Below are 19148 nucleotides of genomic sequence, written 5' to 3' on the forward strand. Positions count from 1 at the left end.
ATGTGGGTGCTGGGATTCAAACCCGGGTCTTCTGCAAGAAAACTAGTGTTCTTAACTGCTGAGCCATCTCTTTAGCTCCTATTTTTGTGTGTATGAGTGTATCACCTGCATGTATGTCAGTGCGCTGCTGTCATGGAATGCTGCAAAGGTCAGAAGAGGGTGTGGGATTCCCCTGGAATTGGAGTTAAGGTCGGTTTGTAGCCACCATGTGGGTGCTGGAAACTGAACCTGGGTCCTCTGTAAGAGCAGTCAGTGCTCTTTACTGCTGAGCCATCTCTCCATGACCGGCAACTTCTACTCCATCATTTAAAATGTGTTTTACTTGCACTGTACCAAGGTGCACAGCAGGCATTGCAGTGCCCAGGGAGGTCAGAAGAGGGCATCCAATCCCCTGGAACTGGAGTTATGGTTGTTGGTTTGCTACCAAGTGGGTACTGGGAACTGAACCCTGGTCCTCTGCAAAAACCACTGCTAACCACTGAAACTCTCCAGATCCTCCTCTATCATTTTAAACATTTCCAAATCTTCCTTGTGGCATGAACCCCTTTTTTCTTCGGTGCTGAGGATGTAATCAGACAGAGTTCCAGCAGGCCAGAACCAGTATTTGAGGCAGAAAAGCTTGTTATTCCACAGCTTCCTAACATAGTCTCAGGTAGAATGTGAAGCTTATTTGCTCTGCTGTTCACGTTTATGACCAGCCTCATCCCAGGCACACAAATGCTGTGCTCTCCTGGAGAGGAGCCTTGGGAGCTGTCCGTTGGGCACCAGAAATCATCAGTTGCAGGAAGAGGCAGTAAAACCAGTACTCAAATTGCATTCTAATTCTGTTTATTTAACACATTTTTTTTTTTTTTTTGTTTTTTTGAGACAGGGTCTTCCTGTAGCCCCAGCTGTCCTGGAACTCACTATGTAGACCAGGCTGGTCTTGAACTCACAAAGATCCACCTGCCTCTGCCTCCCGAGTGCTGGGATTAAAGGTGTGTGCCACCACGCCCGGCTTCAACACAATTCTTTTACTCTACACAAAGTACAAACACAGCCTTATCTAAAATGCTACCAAGTTACAAAACTCAAAAAACAAATTTTATAGTACTGACTGTACAATAAAAGAAAAAAAGCAATATACACATTGCCTGCAATTTAACCTGCAAGACCAAGAATGGCAGGTGAAATGGGGGTGGGGTAGACTCCATGATGACCCTGTAGAACTGGCTCACCAGTTTCAGTGAGTATGACAGACATGGAGGCATGAAAGACAGCCATCTATGGGGTGGAGGGACCCTTCCAAGGTGTTTAACCTTAGAAGTTGAAAAGGACTCAGCAAGAACCATGGCCAGGCCTAACAGCAGCTTGGTCCTCTTTCCTACAGATGTGGCACAGCATCAGCAAGGATGTAACAAGGTTGCCTGACTGTTCCTAGGTGGCCATAATGAGGTTTGTTTGCCCCAATTGGCTCTGCCATCAGACTCTCAGGAATTGGGAAGGGTGAACTTTCTAGCCAGAAAACTACAGGGCACTGTTATGAACACAGTCTGAACCAATAGCAGCTCTGCAGCAAGAATCCTCCTGCAGAGAGCCGTCTCAACTGATGTCTTCAAAGACTGGGTAAGGGATCCTTCCCTACTGATCCTCCTTTGGCTAGAAGTGACAAAACTGAGCTGGGGGAACTTAAGTTACAGGAGTGAGCTTTAATGGCTTTGCTTATCGGGAGGAATTGGAGCTGGAGCGGCTCCTGTGGCGTCGGCGGCCAGGAGAGCGGGACCTCCGGCGCACAGGTGATCTGCGTCTTGGGGAGCGAGACCTGTAGGAAGAGCGAAACCATGTCAGTCAAAACCAAAACCTCCAAGCAGCAAAGCTGTGGAGGCAAAATTGCCTTTTTTTTTTTTTGGTCTTTTTGAGACAGGGTCTCCCTGTAGCCCCAGCTGTCCTGGAACTCACTATGTAGACCAGGCTGGCCTCAAACTCACAAAGATCCACCTGCCTCTGCCTCCCAAGTGCTGGGATTAAAGGCATGCACCACCATGCCTGGCTTAAAATTGCCTTTTCTAAAAACAATCCTGTGCTTTAGTTCACAACTGTGGCTTCTGCTATGCCCCTGATGGCCTAGTGTTGTCTCAGCTGTTAAAGGGCAGAGGGCCTGTACTGACCTCACAGGACCCAGGACAGCTCAGACTCAAGAAGTAGTACATGTAGCCAGGCATAATGGTAGCATATGCCTTTAGTCCCAGCACTGGGGATAAGGCGGAGAGTAGGTAGTGCTGGCAGAGATTAGCTGGGTGTAGCAAGTTCTAGGTCAGCTAGGGCTAAAGGGAGACCCTGCCTAAAAACAAAGAAGCAAACATGTAGTGCACCTGGCTGTCACTGTCATGCACTGATGATCCCTTTCCCTGACCAGTCCCAATGCCACCAACTTAGGTGTTTGAGTGTTTTTGTTTTGTTTGAGCAGGGTCTTCTGTAGCCTGGTTAGCCTGGAATTCAGAGATCACTTGTCTCTGGCTCCTGAGTGCTGATGCACACCTGGCTCACTTAGGTTTGTAAATCACACAAGGAGGCCAGATGGGTCCAGAAAGACTCCAAATTGACTCACCTCCTCCTCATCCGTGGGGGTGACCTGCGCCACATGGGAGGTGGTGGTAGCATTCTCCTGGGAGGGCTGAATCGCCGAGGGGGTGGCCGAGGCCAAGGGGCCAATACAGCAGTAGCAGTGATCTCCTGGCCATCAATTTGCCCTGTAGAATAAAGAACCGAACCATAAGATCTCTAAATAAACATTTATACCATGCCAGATACGGTTTTTATCTGAAATCCCAGTACTCAGGAGGATGAAGCAGGTGGGTCACAGTTTGAGAAACATACTGAGAGATAGTCTCAAAACAAAACAAAAACACACCTACTGAGTACTGAGCATGCTAAAGTGAACAAGAACAGGTCTATTCCAGAAACAGCTACATCTTCACTTAAGTTTCACCAGGAAAAGCTACAACAGGCATGAGACCTAGAAAGGGGCAGTAATTGAGGCATTAGGAGAGCTGCTCAGAGGATTCACTACCCAAGCAAAGCTAAAGAGAATGTGCTGGAACCTGCTAGGTAGAGGCACAGAGACCAGCAGTGGAACAAATGGCAGGTAAGCCCAGGGGTCGAGGGCCGGATGGAAGCTCCTGGTAGGACCGGGCTCCTGACCTGAGGACAGTGGGAAGCTAGGGCTGGGTGAGAAAATGGACACCTGATGGTGGCCTGCTCTCCTGGCTGCCACCACAGGAGCCACTCCAGGGCCAATTCCTCCCAATAAGCAAACCATTAAAGCTGACCCCTGTAACTTAAGCTCCCCCAGCTCAGTTTGGTGGTGTTCACTTCTATAACACTTCTACAACTAATATATGATCAAAGGAGAAAGAATTCAGAAGATGACTAAGAAGTTAAAACAGTCATAACTGGGGCTAGAGCGATGGGCTCATTGGTTAAGAATAGATACTGTTCTTGTAGAAGCCCCAAGGCTGATTCCAGCACTCATGTCTGGCTGTTCAAAATTGCCTGTAACTACAGTTCAGGGGATTCTAATATTTCTGACCTCCTCATACAACTCTTACGTACCCCCGCCCCCAATAATAATAAATCTTAAGAAGTCTCAGGAGGTATCAAGCACTTTGCCTTAAAAGTCTGAAAAGGGGGGCTGGAGATATGGCTCAGTGGTTAAAAGCATGTACGAGTCTTCCAGAGGACCTTAGTTCCACTCCCAGCACCCATGCCAGATGGCTACTAACCACTTGTAATTCCAGTTCCAAGGGATCTGATGTCTCTGGCCTACCTGGGCTCCAGTACTTAGGTGCACAGACAGACAGACACATACATATATGCAGAGTAAAAATAAATCTTAAAAAAATAAAGTCTAAAAAAGAGACCTCTAGGATGTTAGTTTGTAGACAGTATTTAAGCAGGTGACATGCACGTACGTATATGCACCACAGTATATGCAAAAGGGAGAGAAGATGGCAGTACCTGAAAGAAGCCCTGGGAACTTTCCATGTCTCAGGGAGAAAAAAGCAAAGGACACTGAACTGCAGACCTAGGAACCCAAACCCAGCTCCTTCAGTGTCAACTAAGGGCATAGGGCTGTCATCCTCTCAGTTCCTACCCTGAGAGAAGCTAACCCAGGTACACTCATTTATACTCAAGAGGCCTAGCTAAACCCAGCCTAAGGTAGCCCCTGGCCCATAGGCAAAATAGCTCAAATAAAGATTTCACTGCACTAACTAGATAAGAGAGAGCACCTGGCCAGTTCCAGTAAGGGTCACATACACAAAAGTTTATCGGAACCTTAGTCAGGCTTAATGGCATACCTTTAATCTCAGCACTCAGGAGGCTGATTGCTTGTTGAGTTCAAGGCCAGTCTGGTCTACACAGTGAGTTCCATGCCAGCTGGGGCTAAAGTTTAGCATTCTTTTTTAAAATTTATTTATTATTTTATGTGTGTGCGTGTATTGTTGTGCAATGCCCTTGGAGGACAGAAGAGGCTGTCGGATCCCCTGGACCTGTGGACAGTTGTTAGCTGCCACATGGGTGCTGGGATTTGAACCTGGGTCTTCCTCAAGAACTGCCAGTGTTCTTAACTGCTGAGCAATCTCTCCAGCCCCATGGTTAGAATTCTTATAGTTAAACCCACCCTGGAGGTCTCCAAGTTCCCTGAGTTCTTAGCTGATTAGCAAATGCTCAGACTCTGACAAACACCAGATGATGGGCAGACTCTAATAAAGGTGTGATTCATAGGCTTAGGTGAATGACAGGGGCAGCTTATACTGAGCTCCTGCAACATTTTAGAGGGACTAAAATGAATTAAAAGAAAAATGGCCAAGTGTCAAAGAAAATCCATACTCAACAGCAATTATCAAAAACAACCAACCAACCTAGGAGCTAGAGAGACAGCTTAGTGGTTAAGAGTACTTGCTGCTCTTGGAGAAGACCAGGGTTCAGTTCCCAGCACCTATAGGGTGGCTAACAACCACCTATGGCTCTAGTTCCAGGATATCCAACACCCCTTCTGGCCTCCCTGGGCACTGTATGCATGTGGGGCACTCACATACATGTAGGCAAAATACACATAAAATAAAAATTAAAAACTGGCCACCTAAACTATTTCATAGGTGCTCAGGTGCTCCAAAAACACTCTGACCCACAAATCAGCTATAAATATTACAGTTAAAATTACAATGTTAAAGAGATGGATGCATTTTGTGAATTTAGCAAATGTATCATCCAGCAAAGTAATCCTAAAAACCCTGAAATGTTGACAGAATAGAAAATGACTCTCAGAAATGACTAAAGGAAATAAATATTCACACATCAAGAGTCAAATATATTCTTTGTAAGAAAAGTTTCATGTGATCCATAAATTTAACAGATTGAAAATTTCTTAAAATGCTAATATATTCATATTTGCAGAATTTTTCTTCTCAGAGTAGTGCTCCATCAAACATGTTTTTGGTAAACACACCCATACTGCATAAGAAGCAGAACCTGGAAAGAACTCTAGTGTGAGTCTGAGAGGCATCTGGGTAGGAAAACAGCTCCAAAGGTCCCCACAAGGTATAGGGTTTCTGCAAGAAGAGGTGGTATGTGTGGGGGGGGTGTTTGCTCCCAGATCACCCACCTCCATCCATGTGTTTCAGTGCTTTCTCGGCTTCATCTGGATTCTCAAATTCCACATATGCATAGCCTTTGGACAGATGAGGATGCATCCTTTCTACAGGCATGTCAATCATTTTAATTTTCCCATAGGTGGAAAATATCTCCATGATGTGATCCTAGAGGGAAAGGTCACACTATTGTTCTCCCATCCATCATTTAAGAGTCAAAAAGAATTCATGAGATGCTGAGTAAAACCTCAGTAATGTGGAAACATTCTGAAGTCCATTAAAAGGACTCAAATCATGGACCACCACACCAATCCTCTAGAAGAAAGTCTGCATTCTAGATGCACGTGTGGTCACAGGCCTGCTAGTCTCTTCCTCCCGGATTGCCCCATGGATGTGATCCTTACCTTGGTCACATTCCTGGTGAGCCTCCCAATGTGCACTTTGGTGGGTTTTGGGGAAGGGCTCCGCCTTTTCCTCTCCTTTTCATCTCTTTTAGGTGGTTTGGATCTGACAAAACATAAAACATCAGAAAGAGTCAGCTTCTGTCAATTCAGAATATAATGGAATTGGCTGAGGCTGCAGTTCAATGCAAGGCCCCAGGTTTGGCACCTAGCACTTCAAGGAAAAAAAAAGGGGTGGGGGAGATAATGAAAAAGTATTAGCTGGATGTGGTAGCACATTCCTATAATCCCAGCGAACAAGTTGAGGAAGGAGGACTGCCCTGAGTTGGCTGCCAGCACTTCAAGAAAGGGAAAACAAAACCAGGAAATGCAATTAGCAGGGCCTGGTGGTACAAGCCTATAATCCTAGCACTCATGAGGCCGAGGCAGGAAGACTGTCAAGAGTGCAGCAGTAGCCTAGGCTGTATAGTGAGACCATGCCTCAACCAGAATATATTGAAATTCCCTTTTACTGTGATATTATCTGTAACAGCTTCTGCAAAGAAGGAAGGAAAACTCTTTAAAGAGAGTTTTAAGAGAGTTTTACTGTATAGCTCTGGCTGGCCACAAACTATGTAGACTAAGATGACTTTGACCCATAGAGATCTGCCTGCCTCTTCCCAACGCTGGGACTAAAGGTATGTACCACCATGCTCAGCTTGATCTACAACAACAAAATACATTTGCCTGTGAGCTACAATGTATGTGTGGTAGTCAGAAGACAATTTGAACTATTGTTCTCACCCACCACATGACTCCCCAGGGATCAAACTCAGGCTTGTCATAGGCTCGGCAGCATCTAGCCAGCCCTGGATCTACTTTTCTAATAAACAGAGTAATGTACAATCTATGCTTATCAACTTGGGACTCACTTGGAGCGGGAGCGCCGTCTATTGTCGTGCCTTCGTCGAGAAGGGCTTGGAGAGCCAGAGGAGCTGCTGGAACTGGAGCTGCGGGATGTGCTAGAGCTTCCTGAGCGGCTAGATGCAGAAGAGGAGCTGGAGCCACTGCTGGAACCCGTGCTGGTGCTGGAGCCCGAGCTGGAGGTTGAGCTGGACCGAGACCTGAGGACATGGCAGGGTGTAACAGCAATGAAAAAGAGCCACATATCTACACTGGAAACTGTCCTGTAGAGGAAATGCTGTCCTAGTATCTTCAAGCCTCACTGCTTTTCCCAGTGAGGAACATACTCCCTTCTCTGACAAGTACCAACATTGTAGGGAGACAGGAAAAGGACAGGCTGCTGTCACCTGTATAGACCCCTTACTTTCTTTTTTTTTTTTTTTTTGGTCTTTTTGAGACAGGGTCTCCCTGTAGCTCCCGCTGTCCGGGAACTCCCTATTTAAACCAGGTTGCGCTTGAACTCACAGAGATCGACCTGCCTCTACCTCCCGAGAGCTGGGATTAAAGGCATGCGCCACCACGCCCGGCAACCCCTTACTTTCTTTTTTTTTTTTTTTGGCTTTTTTGAGACAGGGCCTCCCTTTAGCCCCAGCTTTCCTGGAACTCACTATGTAGACCGGGCTGCCCTTAAACTCACAGAGACCCCCCTGCCTCTACCTCCCGAGAGCTGGGATTAAAGGCATGCGCCACCACGCCCGGCAACCCCTTACTTTCTTTTTTTTTTTTTTTGGCTTTTTTGAGACAGGGCCTCCCTTTAGCCCCAGCTTTCCTGGAACTCACTATGTAGACCGGGCTGCCCTTAAACTCACAGAGACCCCCCTGCCTCTACCTCCCGAGAGCTGGGATTAAAGGCATGCGCCACCACGCCCGGCAACCCCTTACTTTCTTAATGAAGGTAAAGCAGGAGTCCAGCACAAGTCAGACCCCCAACTCAACTACAAAAGGGCTATAGGAGGGACAAAGGATAGTTTTCAAGTACAAAAACAAAACCCAAATAACTCAACAAGCTCTAGATTTGGAGCCACCCAATCACAATTCTGAATGAAGACACACTTAAGAGCATATCCAGATACAATGTACATCATATATTAAGACTGTGTTCCATACACAATGAGAGCAGATACCAAACCAGTATGCCCTAACTTAGGATCTTAATAACCTGAGGGTATAGATGCTTGTAAACTAGTTAAGAAAAGGTAGCCTTCCCTTGGCCAGGCAGCTCTACTGAATTGGTGAGTGTCTCAAAAACCAAAATGAACTGCTCTTGAGGAATGACACTCAAAGCTGCCCTCTGGCCTCCATCAAGCATACATGAGCATCCCTCTCACCCTACCCTTCCATGAGGAGGAAAAAAAGAGGAAAAAGTAGCTCTCTCAGGACTTCACAGGAAGGGAGACATGGCTATAGCAGTGGCCCATCTGCCCCTACCTGGTACTGCTACTTCCACTTGAAGCACTGCGCCTCTTCCGAGTCTTATCCCTGCCACGGTCCTTCTCACTTGATTCCTTAGTAGCCCCTTTATCTTTAGAACGATCCTTGGACTTCTCATCAGAACGGTCCTTGCGTTTGGTAGGAGAGGGAGCCCTGCATGGTGAGGAACAGAGTGAGGTGGCATGTTCCCCTGACCAAACCCTGAAACAGCACAACCCAAAAGAGAATTCCAAAAAAAGACTACAGAGATCCCAGAGCAAAATGATCTGTGGCTTAGGACATTCACTGTAGAATGCAAAAATCTCCCCTCTCTAAGGGTCCCTAGCAGCAAGCACCCCCAAAATAGCACTAGAAAAATCTTACAGAAGGATTACCTAGTGGACTTTTTATTATTTTCTTTGACTCCTAGCAAGCTCTTCTTTTTCACTCCTGATAAATCCATTCTCCCCTTCTGAGGTGTTCAAAGCAGCAATGGCGGCCTCACTTATCTGAACTCTCACTTCTAACTTGAGTCTGAGAAACGATCCCTAATCGATTGCAATTTACGCCAAAGAGCAGCCTAATAACAAGATAAAAGGATTTACATAGAGTGAACGAATTGGTAAGGCAATGAATCTACGTTGCAATAAAAAGTTGAGCGCACAAGGGAGCAAGGGAATAGAGTAAAAAGCAAGTGTCCACACAGTGAGTACACTCAGGGGGACAGTCATGTCCTCATGGACAATCCTCTACCCCTATAAGAGGAACAGTCACCTTGGTTTGTCTTACTTTTTTTGTAAACTGGAAAAAGACCATAAATAATTTATTACATGTCTAAGGCATAGGAGCATTAAGATTCTTCAGTTTGTGTTTTCCCTAAGGAGGTGGGTGGTAGCTGCATCTACCAGTTATTTTAGAAGTTCCACAACATTAGCAGTCACTTAAAAAAAAAAAAATTATTATTTTTATTTTATATGTACGGGTATACTGCCTGCATGTAGGTAAGTGCACCCGTGTTGTGCAATGCCCACAGAGGTCAGAAGAGGCCGTTGGATCCCCAGGAACTAGAGTTATGGACAGTTGTTACCTGCCATGTGGGTTCTGGGATTTGAACCCGGGTCTTCTGCAAGAACAACCAGTGTTCTTAACCGCTGAGCCATCTCTCCAGCCCCTAGAGGTCACTTTTTAAGTTTGATGATGAGCCCTCTATAGTCCTTTCAGAATACCACACTGGTTACAGACGAGAAATATTGAACATGTAGACCTCCTGACAGGCTCATTTGTGTCTTACTGTGGTAATTTCCTTTGGAGATAAACTGGATGACGATGAGTAGAGGCAAAAATCATTTTGAGTGACCAGCAGCAGCATCAAAACATTTAACACCAAATACAAATGGATAAAACATTCCTTAGGAGCATTAAAAAGCAGGAAAAAAAAAAAAAAGTCTGGAGACACAGCTCATCAGTTAAGAGCACTCGCTGTTCTTCTAGAGGACCAGGGTTTGGTTCCCAGCACCCACACGGTGGCTAACAACCACCTGTAATTCCAGTTTCAGGGGATTTGATGCCCTCTTCTGGCCTCCACTGCCACTGTATACACATGGTGTACTTACATATGCAAGCAAAATAGACAGAAAAATGGACACATACACACACACAGTAGCAGCAGCAGTATGCTGAATCTGATGGCACAGGCTTTTAATCCCAGTACTTCGGAGTCAGTGACGCAGATTTCTGAGAGATTGAAGCCAGCCTAGTCTACATAGTGAGTTCCAGGTCAGCTGGGGCTACAGAGAGCCCCTGTCTCAAAAAGCAAAATTAACAACAAAAAGCAGCAAAAGGGCTTAAGGTGGTTATTGAAAACACCCAACTTTTTTGTTAATGATTTATCAGGCATATAGAATTCAATTTATTACTACTTTAAAAATGAAAGGTGAGATCATCATGTGGGTAAAATGATATAGAAAAATATGACTTGTTAGACCTAGATAGCAGTCATGTGGGCATAACTAATTGTACAATACGTTCAACCTTTCTACACCTTGAAGTTTTTCAAAAATAGGATGGAAGGAGATGCTGGAATGGGGTGAGATCTTATGTGCCACATACGGTTTAACAATGTGCTTGATAAGAGTAACAATTACTCAAAGACTAAATTATTCCTCATGTTCCCTACTGTTAGGGAGCAAAATACAAGCAAAGGCCTCAGGATGTTACCTGAACTTTTCCTGCCTCATGTTCCTTGACTGTAACTAAGATAAGACATAGCACACCATTGAGATTCTGATTTTACACAGGCAGGGTGTGTCTAAATACTGTGGAATAAATATTCTGACAGAAGAACCCTTGACTTAGGACAAATGAATGGAAGGTATTATCTGTGTAGGTCCTTTCCAGAACTACAAAAATTTTCCAAGCTGTCTTGCCCTAGAACTACATGTTCCAGACACCCACCCACCAGACAACCCCTGATAAGGTTAGGGTTCTTAGACAACCAGTGGGCATAATCCAGTAGCTCAGTAAACATGCCTGGGTTTGATTTCAGGCTTCCCTGAGTAATCTTGGACACATCACTCATCTTTTAATACTTTATCTTTAAAGACAAGGTCTCTAGCCCAGGCTGGCCTCAAACTCCCCATGTAACTGATGATCTGGAACTTCTAATTCTCTGACCTCTGAGTGCTGGGATTACAGGAGTATACCACCATGCTGTTATGTGGTTGACCCCAGGACTGAATGTATGCTAGGCAAGCACTCTACCAAATTACTCTATAAATCTGATGTGGCACCCAGGAAAAGCTCAGTGTTAGCTGCTATTTGAAGAGTTGCTTCTCCACCTAGGAGCTCTATGCCACACTATACCACATCCACTCTTACCTTGTTACACCTCCATTCTGAATGCTTAACAAAGTCCTAACAGTTCACCTTAAAATCACTGGGGGAGGGTGTCACTTAGAGCAGCACCATCCAAAAGTGTGTGAGCCAGGTATACAATCTCCAATTTCCTAGTGTAGTCACACCAGAAAATAAGTGCAACCTATTTCTCTGATTTCTTCCTTGCAGTGATAGAAAACAAGAGTCCAGGGCTTGGGGCATACTAGACAAGCACTCTATCACTGATATATACCAGAAGTCCAAAATTAAGTTTAATATGATAATAAGTATTATCTTTTTTTTTTTTTTTTTTTGAGACGGTCTCACTATAGCCCCAACTGCCCTGGAACTCGCTGTGTAGACTAAGCTAGCCTTGAATTCAGAGAGATCCACCTGCCTCTGCCTCTTGAGTGCTGGGACTAAAGGCGTGCGCCACCACACTTGGCAATAAGTCTTTCTTAGAATATTTTATTTATTAATTTTTAGTTTATATGTATGAGTGTTATGGTAGCTAGCTGTCATGTGGGTGCTGGGATTCAAACCTGGGTCTTCTGGAAGAGCAACCAGTGCTCTTAAAGGCTGAGCTGTCTCTTCAGTCCCAAGTACTATCTTTCTAACATATCAATATAAAATTACTAAATACTTGTGGTTTTTCCACACTAAATCACTCAAACCTGGTATGAACTTTAACATTGCGGTTTGGGTTGCTATCCAAGGGCTACCAGTGGCCAATAATTACGTACTGAATAGGACTGATCTACGCCCCTCCCCAGTCTATCCAAATAAAACAAGCACCACCTGTTACTTTTAAGCAGTCTAAAAAGAAAGAATCACAGAGGAAGCGAACACTTTGCTGGGTGTGGTCGAGTGCTAGAAAGCAAAGGTTGAGGTTCTCTGTTCACACAAATTCAGGTAACAGCTCAGGACTTTGGTCACCTCCCCCATCCTCCGGAAAGGTGTGCATCCAATAGCCAAAGAGAGGAGAGAACAATTAGTCAAATCTCGAGCAGAAGGCGTTTCAGCACAAATCTTCAGAGCACTCTCCACATATAAAAAGTACATTTCAGACACTGCATGCAAAGTAACAAAAGGCAGAGAAAGCCTACTCCACATCGCTCTGCCATTAATCACAACCTTCCCAGATCCTCCCTGTGAGCTCGGTAAGCGTGCGAGCCGGATCCCCAAGACCTACGAAAACGGCCCGCAGGAGCTTGATAAACACCCCTGGAATGAATGAATAAATGACTCCGGAAGGAGGCCCGCTTTCTAGGCCAGCCGGCAATCCGAACCCGCCCTCACACGCCCCGAACACCAACCTCGTCTCCCGCCCTTTTTCCACTCACTACGACTCAGGTAGGGCCCAAGTCTACCGTCCAGCGAGCGACCGCCGGAAGAGGCCGCGCTCGCAAGCGCCCTAAGTCCTGCAGGCTTGGCTGGGTCGCTGCCGCGGAGACGAAGCGGGGTCGCCCTTCCGTCGGCGATAGCCACGACCACTTCCGGGCCGCGGCCTCGACACCTCCCACTCCGCCCGTCCCCGGCCAACACTCTTTCTCCTAGAGTTCTGCACCTCGCCGGCAGGTCTCTACCCAACCGCGGGACTGCGGAGCAGATCAGCTCCAAAATGCGCCCCGCCACGCCTGGCAGACGGTTCCCGAAGCTCGGATGCCGCCGGATTCCTCCCCGGACTTACATCTTCCCGCGGCCGCAACCTCCTCCAGCTCTTTTCAGACGCTAAGGCCGGCGCGACTCTGTCGTCAGAGTTGAGGAGCGGGAAGGCGCTGCCATCCGGCGCGCAGTGATGACGTCAAGGCCCCCCCCGCCGTTGCATGCGAGCATCCCAGTGTTAAAGGGCAAAAGCTGTTTGTAGGCGGAGCGACGCGGCGCTTACTATATTATTCTGAGTAGCAGAGTCTGGGGTTGCCGGGAGTCGTTCTCTCATGCTGGATCTCGAGGACTATTGGCTGGTTGGGGCTGGGAGGGCTGTGCCTCCTGGCAGCCTCGCGGACCTGGGTGGACGTGATTATCCTGCAGGCTCTCCCTGCTACGCCTGCGCTTTGGGACCGGGGCGGCTCCAGGCTCTGTGGCTCGGCTTTGTGTAGTACTGCGGCCCCAGTCAAAGCCAGTAAAGCCCAGGGAGTTCAGAAGGGATGGGCCAGTAAGGACAGTGGGTTCGTGCAATCAAAAGTGTCTGGGGGTCGTGTAGACGCGGTCTCTGAGCCTGCGGAATTTAGCAAGCTTTTGCGGCGGTCGGCTAGTGAGGCCAGAAAGAAAGAGCTTGACGAAATGAAGACGCAGAGGGTGAGGTGCCTCTGAGGAGGATACCTCCCTGAAAGGGCATGTACGGCAGAGGGAGCAGCAAGTGCAAAGGCACCCAGGCTTGCTGGGAGAAAAGGGAGTCCAGTTGTATGGCTAGACTGAACGAGGGTCACTCATTGCGTAGATGTCCCGGGCCATGCCCAAGGCTATTTAGTAAGTCCCGCCGTGGTGCCTCTGCTTACCCACTCTGCCTGGCACTTTCCTTGCTCTGATTATTTGCAGAAGGAATGGAGACGCAAAGAGCCCCAAAGATTATCTAAACAAGTCTGAAACAGCAAGGAAGAGAGAAAGGGGCAGATCCAACATGAGTTTTAGGAGAAAAGAACTAAGGTGACTAAGAATTCCATTATATTTTGAAGTGAAGGACAGGAAGAGGCCAGGGTGCAACTTGGTGACCCTGGAGAGAGAAGATATCGTCCAAGGAGCTGGGCACTGGATACTGGGAAGAAGTATTCAGTTGAATTTCCTTTTTTACTATCTTATCTGCCTTGGTCAGGCATGAAGGGTGAGTGTATGTAATAGGGTTCTCTAGAAGAACAGAACTGATAGACTATGATACACATTAGATTTACTTACAGGATTCTGTCTGCATAGTCCAACAATGGCTGTCTTCACACTTCACAGTTAGCTTCTCAGCCTAAGAGATTAGATGCCTTCACATTCTCAGTCTGGCACTGAGGCCTGGAGGATTCTTAGTCTTCAGTTCCAAGATGGGAGCACAACAGAATAGGTGAACTAGCCAGCAAGGAACAATGAAAGCAAACCTTGGACCTCCTTATATATGGGAGGCCACTGGAAGTTGCAGCTTACATTTAGGGTGGGTCTTCCCACGTCATTTAACCTAATCATGAAAATCCCTAACAGGTGTGGGAAGAGGTCTTTTTGTTAATTTCAGATTCAATCAAATTGATGAGCAAGATTCACCAGCAAAGTGAGTCTAAAAGGGCAGCCTCTTGGGGGCTTGCTGTAGGAAAGAGGCCTGGAGGTTCTGAGATGAGTGTGGGGTGGCTTTATGGTCAAGCAGGCAGTATGTAGTGTTCTGAGGATTCAGTGGAGCCAGTGATCAGAGAGGCTTCTGGCAGCCTTAGACCTCAGAGCCTTGGGTCCAGAACAGCAGTGATGAGGGGTCAGCCCAGTGATCTCAGCATAACCAGAAGATGGTGAGGACAGAACTAGCTAACAGCCCCTCTGCTTTTCCCCCTAATCTTCCAAAGTAACTTAATTTGGTATGTCTACAAGCTTTAACACATTTTATATTAAATTTAAGAGCATGATTTACTCAAACATTTTGATCATATTGTTGGTAAATATGGATTTTCCTAATCAAATCTACTATAAGCTGTTGGGCTTTGGAAGATGAAGGTCTTGGGTTTTGTGGGTTTTTTTTTTTAATATTTTGTTTTTATATGTATGCATGTATTGCCTGCATGTAAGTAAGTGCACCCATGTCGTGCAATGCCTTCAGAGGACAGAAGAGGCCATTGGATCCCCTGGAACTGAGTTATGGACAGTTGTTAGCTGCCATGTGGGTGCTGGGATTTGAACCCAGGTCTTCTGCAAGAACAGCTAGTGTTCTTAACCGCTGAGCCATCTCTCCAGCCCTTGTGTTTTGCTTAATATTTTTGAGACAAAAAGTCTCTCTTGTAGCCCCAGCTGGCTGGGAACTTGCTGTGTAGACCAGGCTGGTCTCCGTCACAAGGAGATCTGCCTGCCTCTGCCTCTGCCTCTGCCTCCTGAGTGCTGGGCCTAAAGGCATACGCCACCAAGCCCAGCTTTTTATTTAAAAAAAAAATTTTTTTTTTGGTGTTTTTGAGACAGGGTCTCCCTGTAGCCCCAGCTGTCCTGGAACTCACTATGTAGACCAGCTGGCCTTGAACTCACAGAGATCCACCTGCCTCTGTCTCCCGAGTGCTGGGATTAAAGGCGTGCGCCACCACACCCGGCTAAATTTTTGAGACATAGCCTCACTGTGTAGCCCTGGAACTTGATGTGTAGACTAGGTTGGCCTCAATCTCACAGAGATCTGCCTGCCTCTGCCTCCTAAGAGCTGGGATTAAAGACATGTATTACCATGCCTTACCTGACCTTTGCCATTTATGGATTAGCAGAAACATTTAGAATAGTGAGAGCTGCAGCTCTGGACCCCTTCCAGGAATTCTAACAGCTCTTATCCTAGCCTAGTGCCAACCTGCTGAGGCCATGGTGGCTAAGGCTCATGGAGCTGGGGTCTTTGGGAACAGAGGTGTCCTTGGCCCTGTTTTGCTGGAGGGTGCATTAGTAGTTGGCCACAGCCCATCATCACAGGAATGCTGTGAGCTCTGGCCATTGTTCTGAGCTCTCTCCCTTCTTCCCCTTCCCAGGGCTCACAATCTACTGCTGGTGATATCAGAGCATTTTTTTTTTTTCCCCCTGTCCCTGTAGCCCCAGCCATCCTGGAACTTACTATGTAGAACAGGCTGGAGCCTGGATATCAGAGATCCATCTGCTTCTGCATCCTGAGTGCTGGGATTAAAGGTGTGGGCTACCATGCCCAGCAAGCAAAGAGTCATTTTAACTTTGAGAATTAACCAATGTTAAGGCAGAGCATTTTCCCAGGCCTAATGGCCTCTGAGATGTCCAACTTTGGAGACTGACAGCTGAGACACTGCCAGGGTTAAGGCCAACCTGGGCTGTGGTAGAGGCCAGGCCCAACCTTTGGATGGGCATCACAACCTCTCAAGTTGTGTCAAAGAAGCTCTTTTATCCACTGCTCAAACCAGGTTGCATGCCAAGGCCAGGTTAGGCCTGGTAGGTTGAAGAGAGGGAGGTGTTGGGGAAACGGAAGAAGGCAGCTGAGGGTCTGGTCACCAAGGCCTGGGGCCTGACTTAGGAGGGATGGAGTGGGGAAGAGGTGATAACCAGAATCCTTGAAAGGGCTATCAGTTTTCATTGTAAGGGGTGACCCTGAGGGTCTGAGTCTCTAGCAGGTAGAATTTGCAATACAGACCAGGGTGGCTTGAATCTCATAGAGACCCACCTACTTCTGACTCAAGGTGTGGGTCACCATACCTGACTACACCTCTGGACTCTTTATGTGTATGAGTGTATTGCTTGTATGTGTGTAGGTGTACCTGTGTCGTGTGGTGCTCTTGGGAGGTCAGAAGAGGGTGTCGGAGCCCCTGGAACTGGAGTTATAAACTGTTGTTAGCCACCATATGCGTACTGGAAATTGGACCCAGGTCCCCTGTAAGAGCAGTCTGTACTGAGCCATCTCTCTAACCCTACCTCTGGACTCTTGTACTAGGCACAAGATGCCCTCTGGAACAGCCCATGGCTTCTAAACTGCAGGGTTGGGAGCCTGGGCTTTTCCTCAGCTTAAAGCAATGTGTCCGTTTCTGCAAAGAAATCAAAGGTGTTGATATCTGAGCTGTTTTTGAGGGTATATTCCTGTGGTGGAGTGGGTGTGGTCTCATGTGGCAAAGCCATGAACTGTGTCAGCTGATCCTGGAGCAAGTCTGCAGTTAAGCTTGCCAATATGACCAACTATATCCTGGTGACAAACTGCTCCAACCTTGGAGGCATTGGATGCTCATATTTGTGGGGTGTGGGCTGGGCCCTAGGAGTGTCTGGGAAGTCCCATGTGTTGAAGAAGGCAAGGACCCCACTTCAGTTCCCTCCTGCCTGCCCAAAGCTCTGACCAGAAGGACCTGTTAGGTGAGGAGAGGACCTGGCTTAGCACTGTCACCAGCTCAGGTGGACAGTGCTGGCACACATGGTAGGGGGAGCCACCCACCCTCTGCTGGACATGTCCTGGTATCCAGGTTTCCTTGTACCAGTGTAGAAGAATGTCTGTGCTTTGGACAACACAGTGAATGATGTCCTGGAGCTGCTGAAGGTTTGGGGTCAGCTGTGCCTTCCTTGCCCCGACTCCCCACAGCCCCAGCTTCCTACAGATTCTGTACCTGGAAAAGTAACTTCAAGGGGGGAGGCCCTCTGTGGGATGGCAGAAAAGGTGGATGGATGGAGCTCTAAAGATGAAAAGCTCTGTACTGCCTTCTCTATACTTCATACATGGCTGAGAAACTTCTAACTAGTGATCTGAAATTTCTGATGTTTGTAGCAGGCCCTTTCCAGGGACCTGGGAGTGAGTTCTCCTTGACCTGTAACCTATATTGTCTTGGATGAGGACAGCTCTTCTATTTGTTTTAGACAGAGTCTGTCTATGTAGCCCAGGCTGGTCTCAAATTTCTGGTGATCATCCTGCGTCTGCCTTCCAAGTGCTGGGATTACAGGCATGGGCCACCATTCCTGGCAGTCCTTTCCCTTCAAACCTAGGAAAGCAATGAGGGGTTGGCCACAGCCCACATAGGGCTTCCTACCCTCTCTCTATCCTCTCTCCCCTACTCCCATGTTCTATGTACAGACACTGAGTATTTCAGTTGAGCTACATTGTTGGAGCAGGCAGGATTAAAGCATAAAATACATAAGCTGTCCCACAGGCCTTGTTCTTGGCCCCATGGGAACTGGGTCAGGCCATGGGGAGCAGAGGAGACAACCTCTACAGCCTGGTGCAGCAGCCAACTGGAAAGAGCTTGAGCCTTAGTGGTCTGGGAGTGAACATGAAGGGGACAGGCTACACTGTTGTCCCAGGAATCTATTGCTCCTCCCCTTGCTATCCCCAGAACTGCAACAGTTCAAAAAAGCCAACGGATATGGGCTCCTGAGGTTTGGTCTTGGCTGTGCCACTGATGACACTCCAGTACTGACTATTCAGCCTTGTAGATGCCCTAGAGGGGCCACATTGGATCCTTCCTGCAGCTCCTGGGGTCCCCTCTAACTAGGTTTGCTCCCTCAGAATTTGCTTGGGTGCCACTTTGGGCTCCTCCCACAGACATTCTGAGTCCAGGATCCTGTCCATAGCTGTGTATTGTATGTGTTTGCCCCTCCTGATCCCTATGCAGTGGCCTGGGCCTCCTTTCATGGCTAAGGATGAGTTTGTCTTGATTAGCCTTAATTGTTAACTTGACAAGCCTAAAGACATCTGAGAATCCTCAGTTGAGTTACTGCCTGGGTCAGGTTGGGCATGTCTGTAAGAGATTGCCTTGGCAATTAGTTGATGTAGGAGGCCTGTCCACTGTGGGTGGCACCACTCCTCAGGGCTGTGTACAGAAGTTAGCTAAGCATGAGCCAGTAAGCAGTGTTCCTCCAAGTTTTCTGCTTCAAGTGCCTATTTAAGTTTCTGCTGACTTCCCTCAATGATGAACTGTGACCTAGAAGTGTAAGCCAAATAAATCCCTTCCTCCCCAAGTTGCTTTTGGTAGAGTGTTTCATCATCAGCATGAGAAAGAAAACCAGGACAATCCTCCTAAAAGGATCTGGTTGTGACAGTCCTCATAATTTGTTGGCAGCTTCATCCCGCTCTTGAGAAGACAGCAAGTTCTCTATATGTACTGATGTAGACTTATTTCATATGTATGTCTTATATAGCTGTCCCCCCTGAGTCAAAATACCTTTTTTAAAAAAATATTTTTATTTTATGTATATGAATGTTATGCCTGCATGTAAGTAAGTGTACCCATGTCGTGAAGTGCCTACG

The 19148-nt window shown here is 47.1% G+C and overlaps 1 protein-coding gene across 1 annotated transcript; it reads right to left on the reverse strand.

The window, feature by feature from the left end:
• Positions 1-1668: 1668 nt before the first annotated feature.
• On the reverse strand, positions 1669-13059 carry Rnps1 (RNA binding protein with serine rich domain 1). The gene is made up of 8 exons (XM_008845313.3): positions 12948-13059; positions 8779-8963; positions 8402-8557; positions 6943-7134; positions 6035-6137; positions 5645-5798; positions 2588-2729; positions 1669-1801 (listed from the first exon to the last, which is right to left on the reverse strand). Exons 2-8 carry the CDS (start codon positions 8844-8846, stop codon positions 1702-1704), a joined length of 915 nt encoding a protein of 304 aa, XP_008843535.1. The 5' UTR covers positions 8847-8963; positions 12948-13059; the 3' UTR covers positions 1669-1701.
• Positions 13060-19148: the final 6089 nt, after the last annotated feature.

This window comes from Nannospalax galili, unplaced genomic scaffold (genome assembly GCF_000622305.1).
Source record: "Nannospalax galili isolate Female #2095 unplaced genomic scaffold, S.galili_v1.0 scaffold471, whole genome shotgun sequence".
Taxonomy (NCBI): Eukaryota; Metazoa; Chordata; class Mammalia; order Rodentia; family Spalacidae; genus Nannospalax; species Nannospalax galili.

Bases quoted from the DNA above. Each gene is read 5' to 3' on its own strand.
- Rnps1 (XM_008845313.3), bottom strand. From the start codon at position 8,846: ATGGATTTATCAGGAGTGAAAAAGAAGAGCTTGCTAGGAGTCAAAGAA. The intron at 8,558-8,778 runs GTAATCCTTCTG...CTCACCATGCAG, and splicing joins AATAATAAAAAGTCCACTAG to GGCTCCCTCTCCTACCAAAC. The intron at 6,138-6,942 runs GTGAGTCCCAAG...ATGTTTTGTCAG, and splicing joins AGACGGCGCTCCCGCTCCAA to ATCCAAACCACCTAAAAGAG.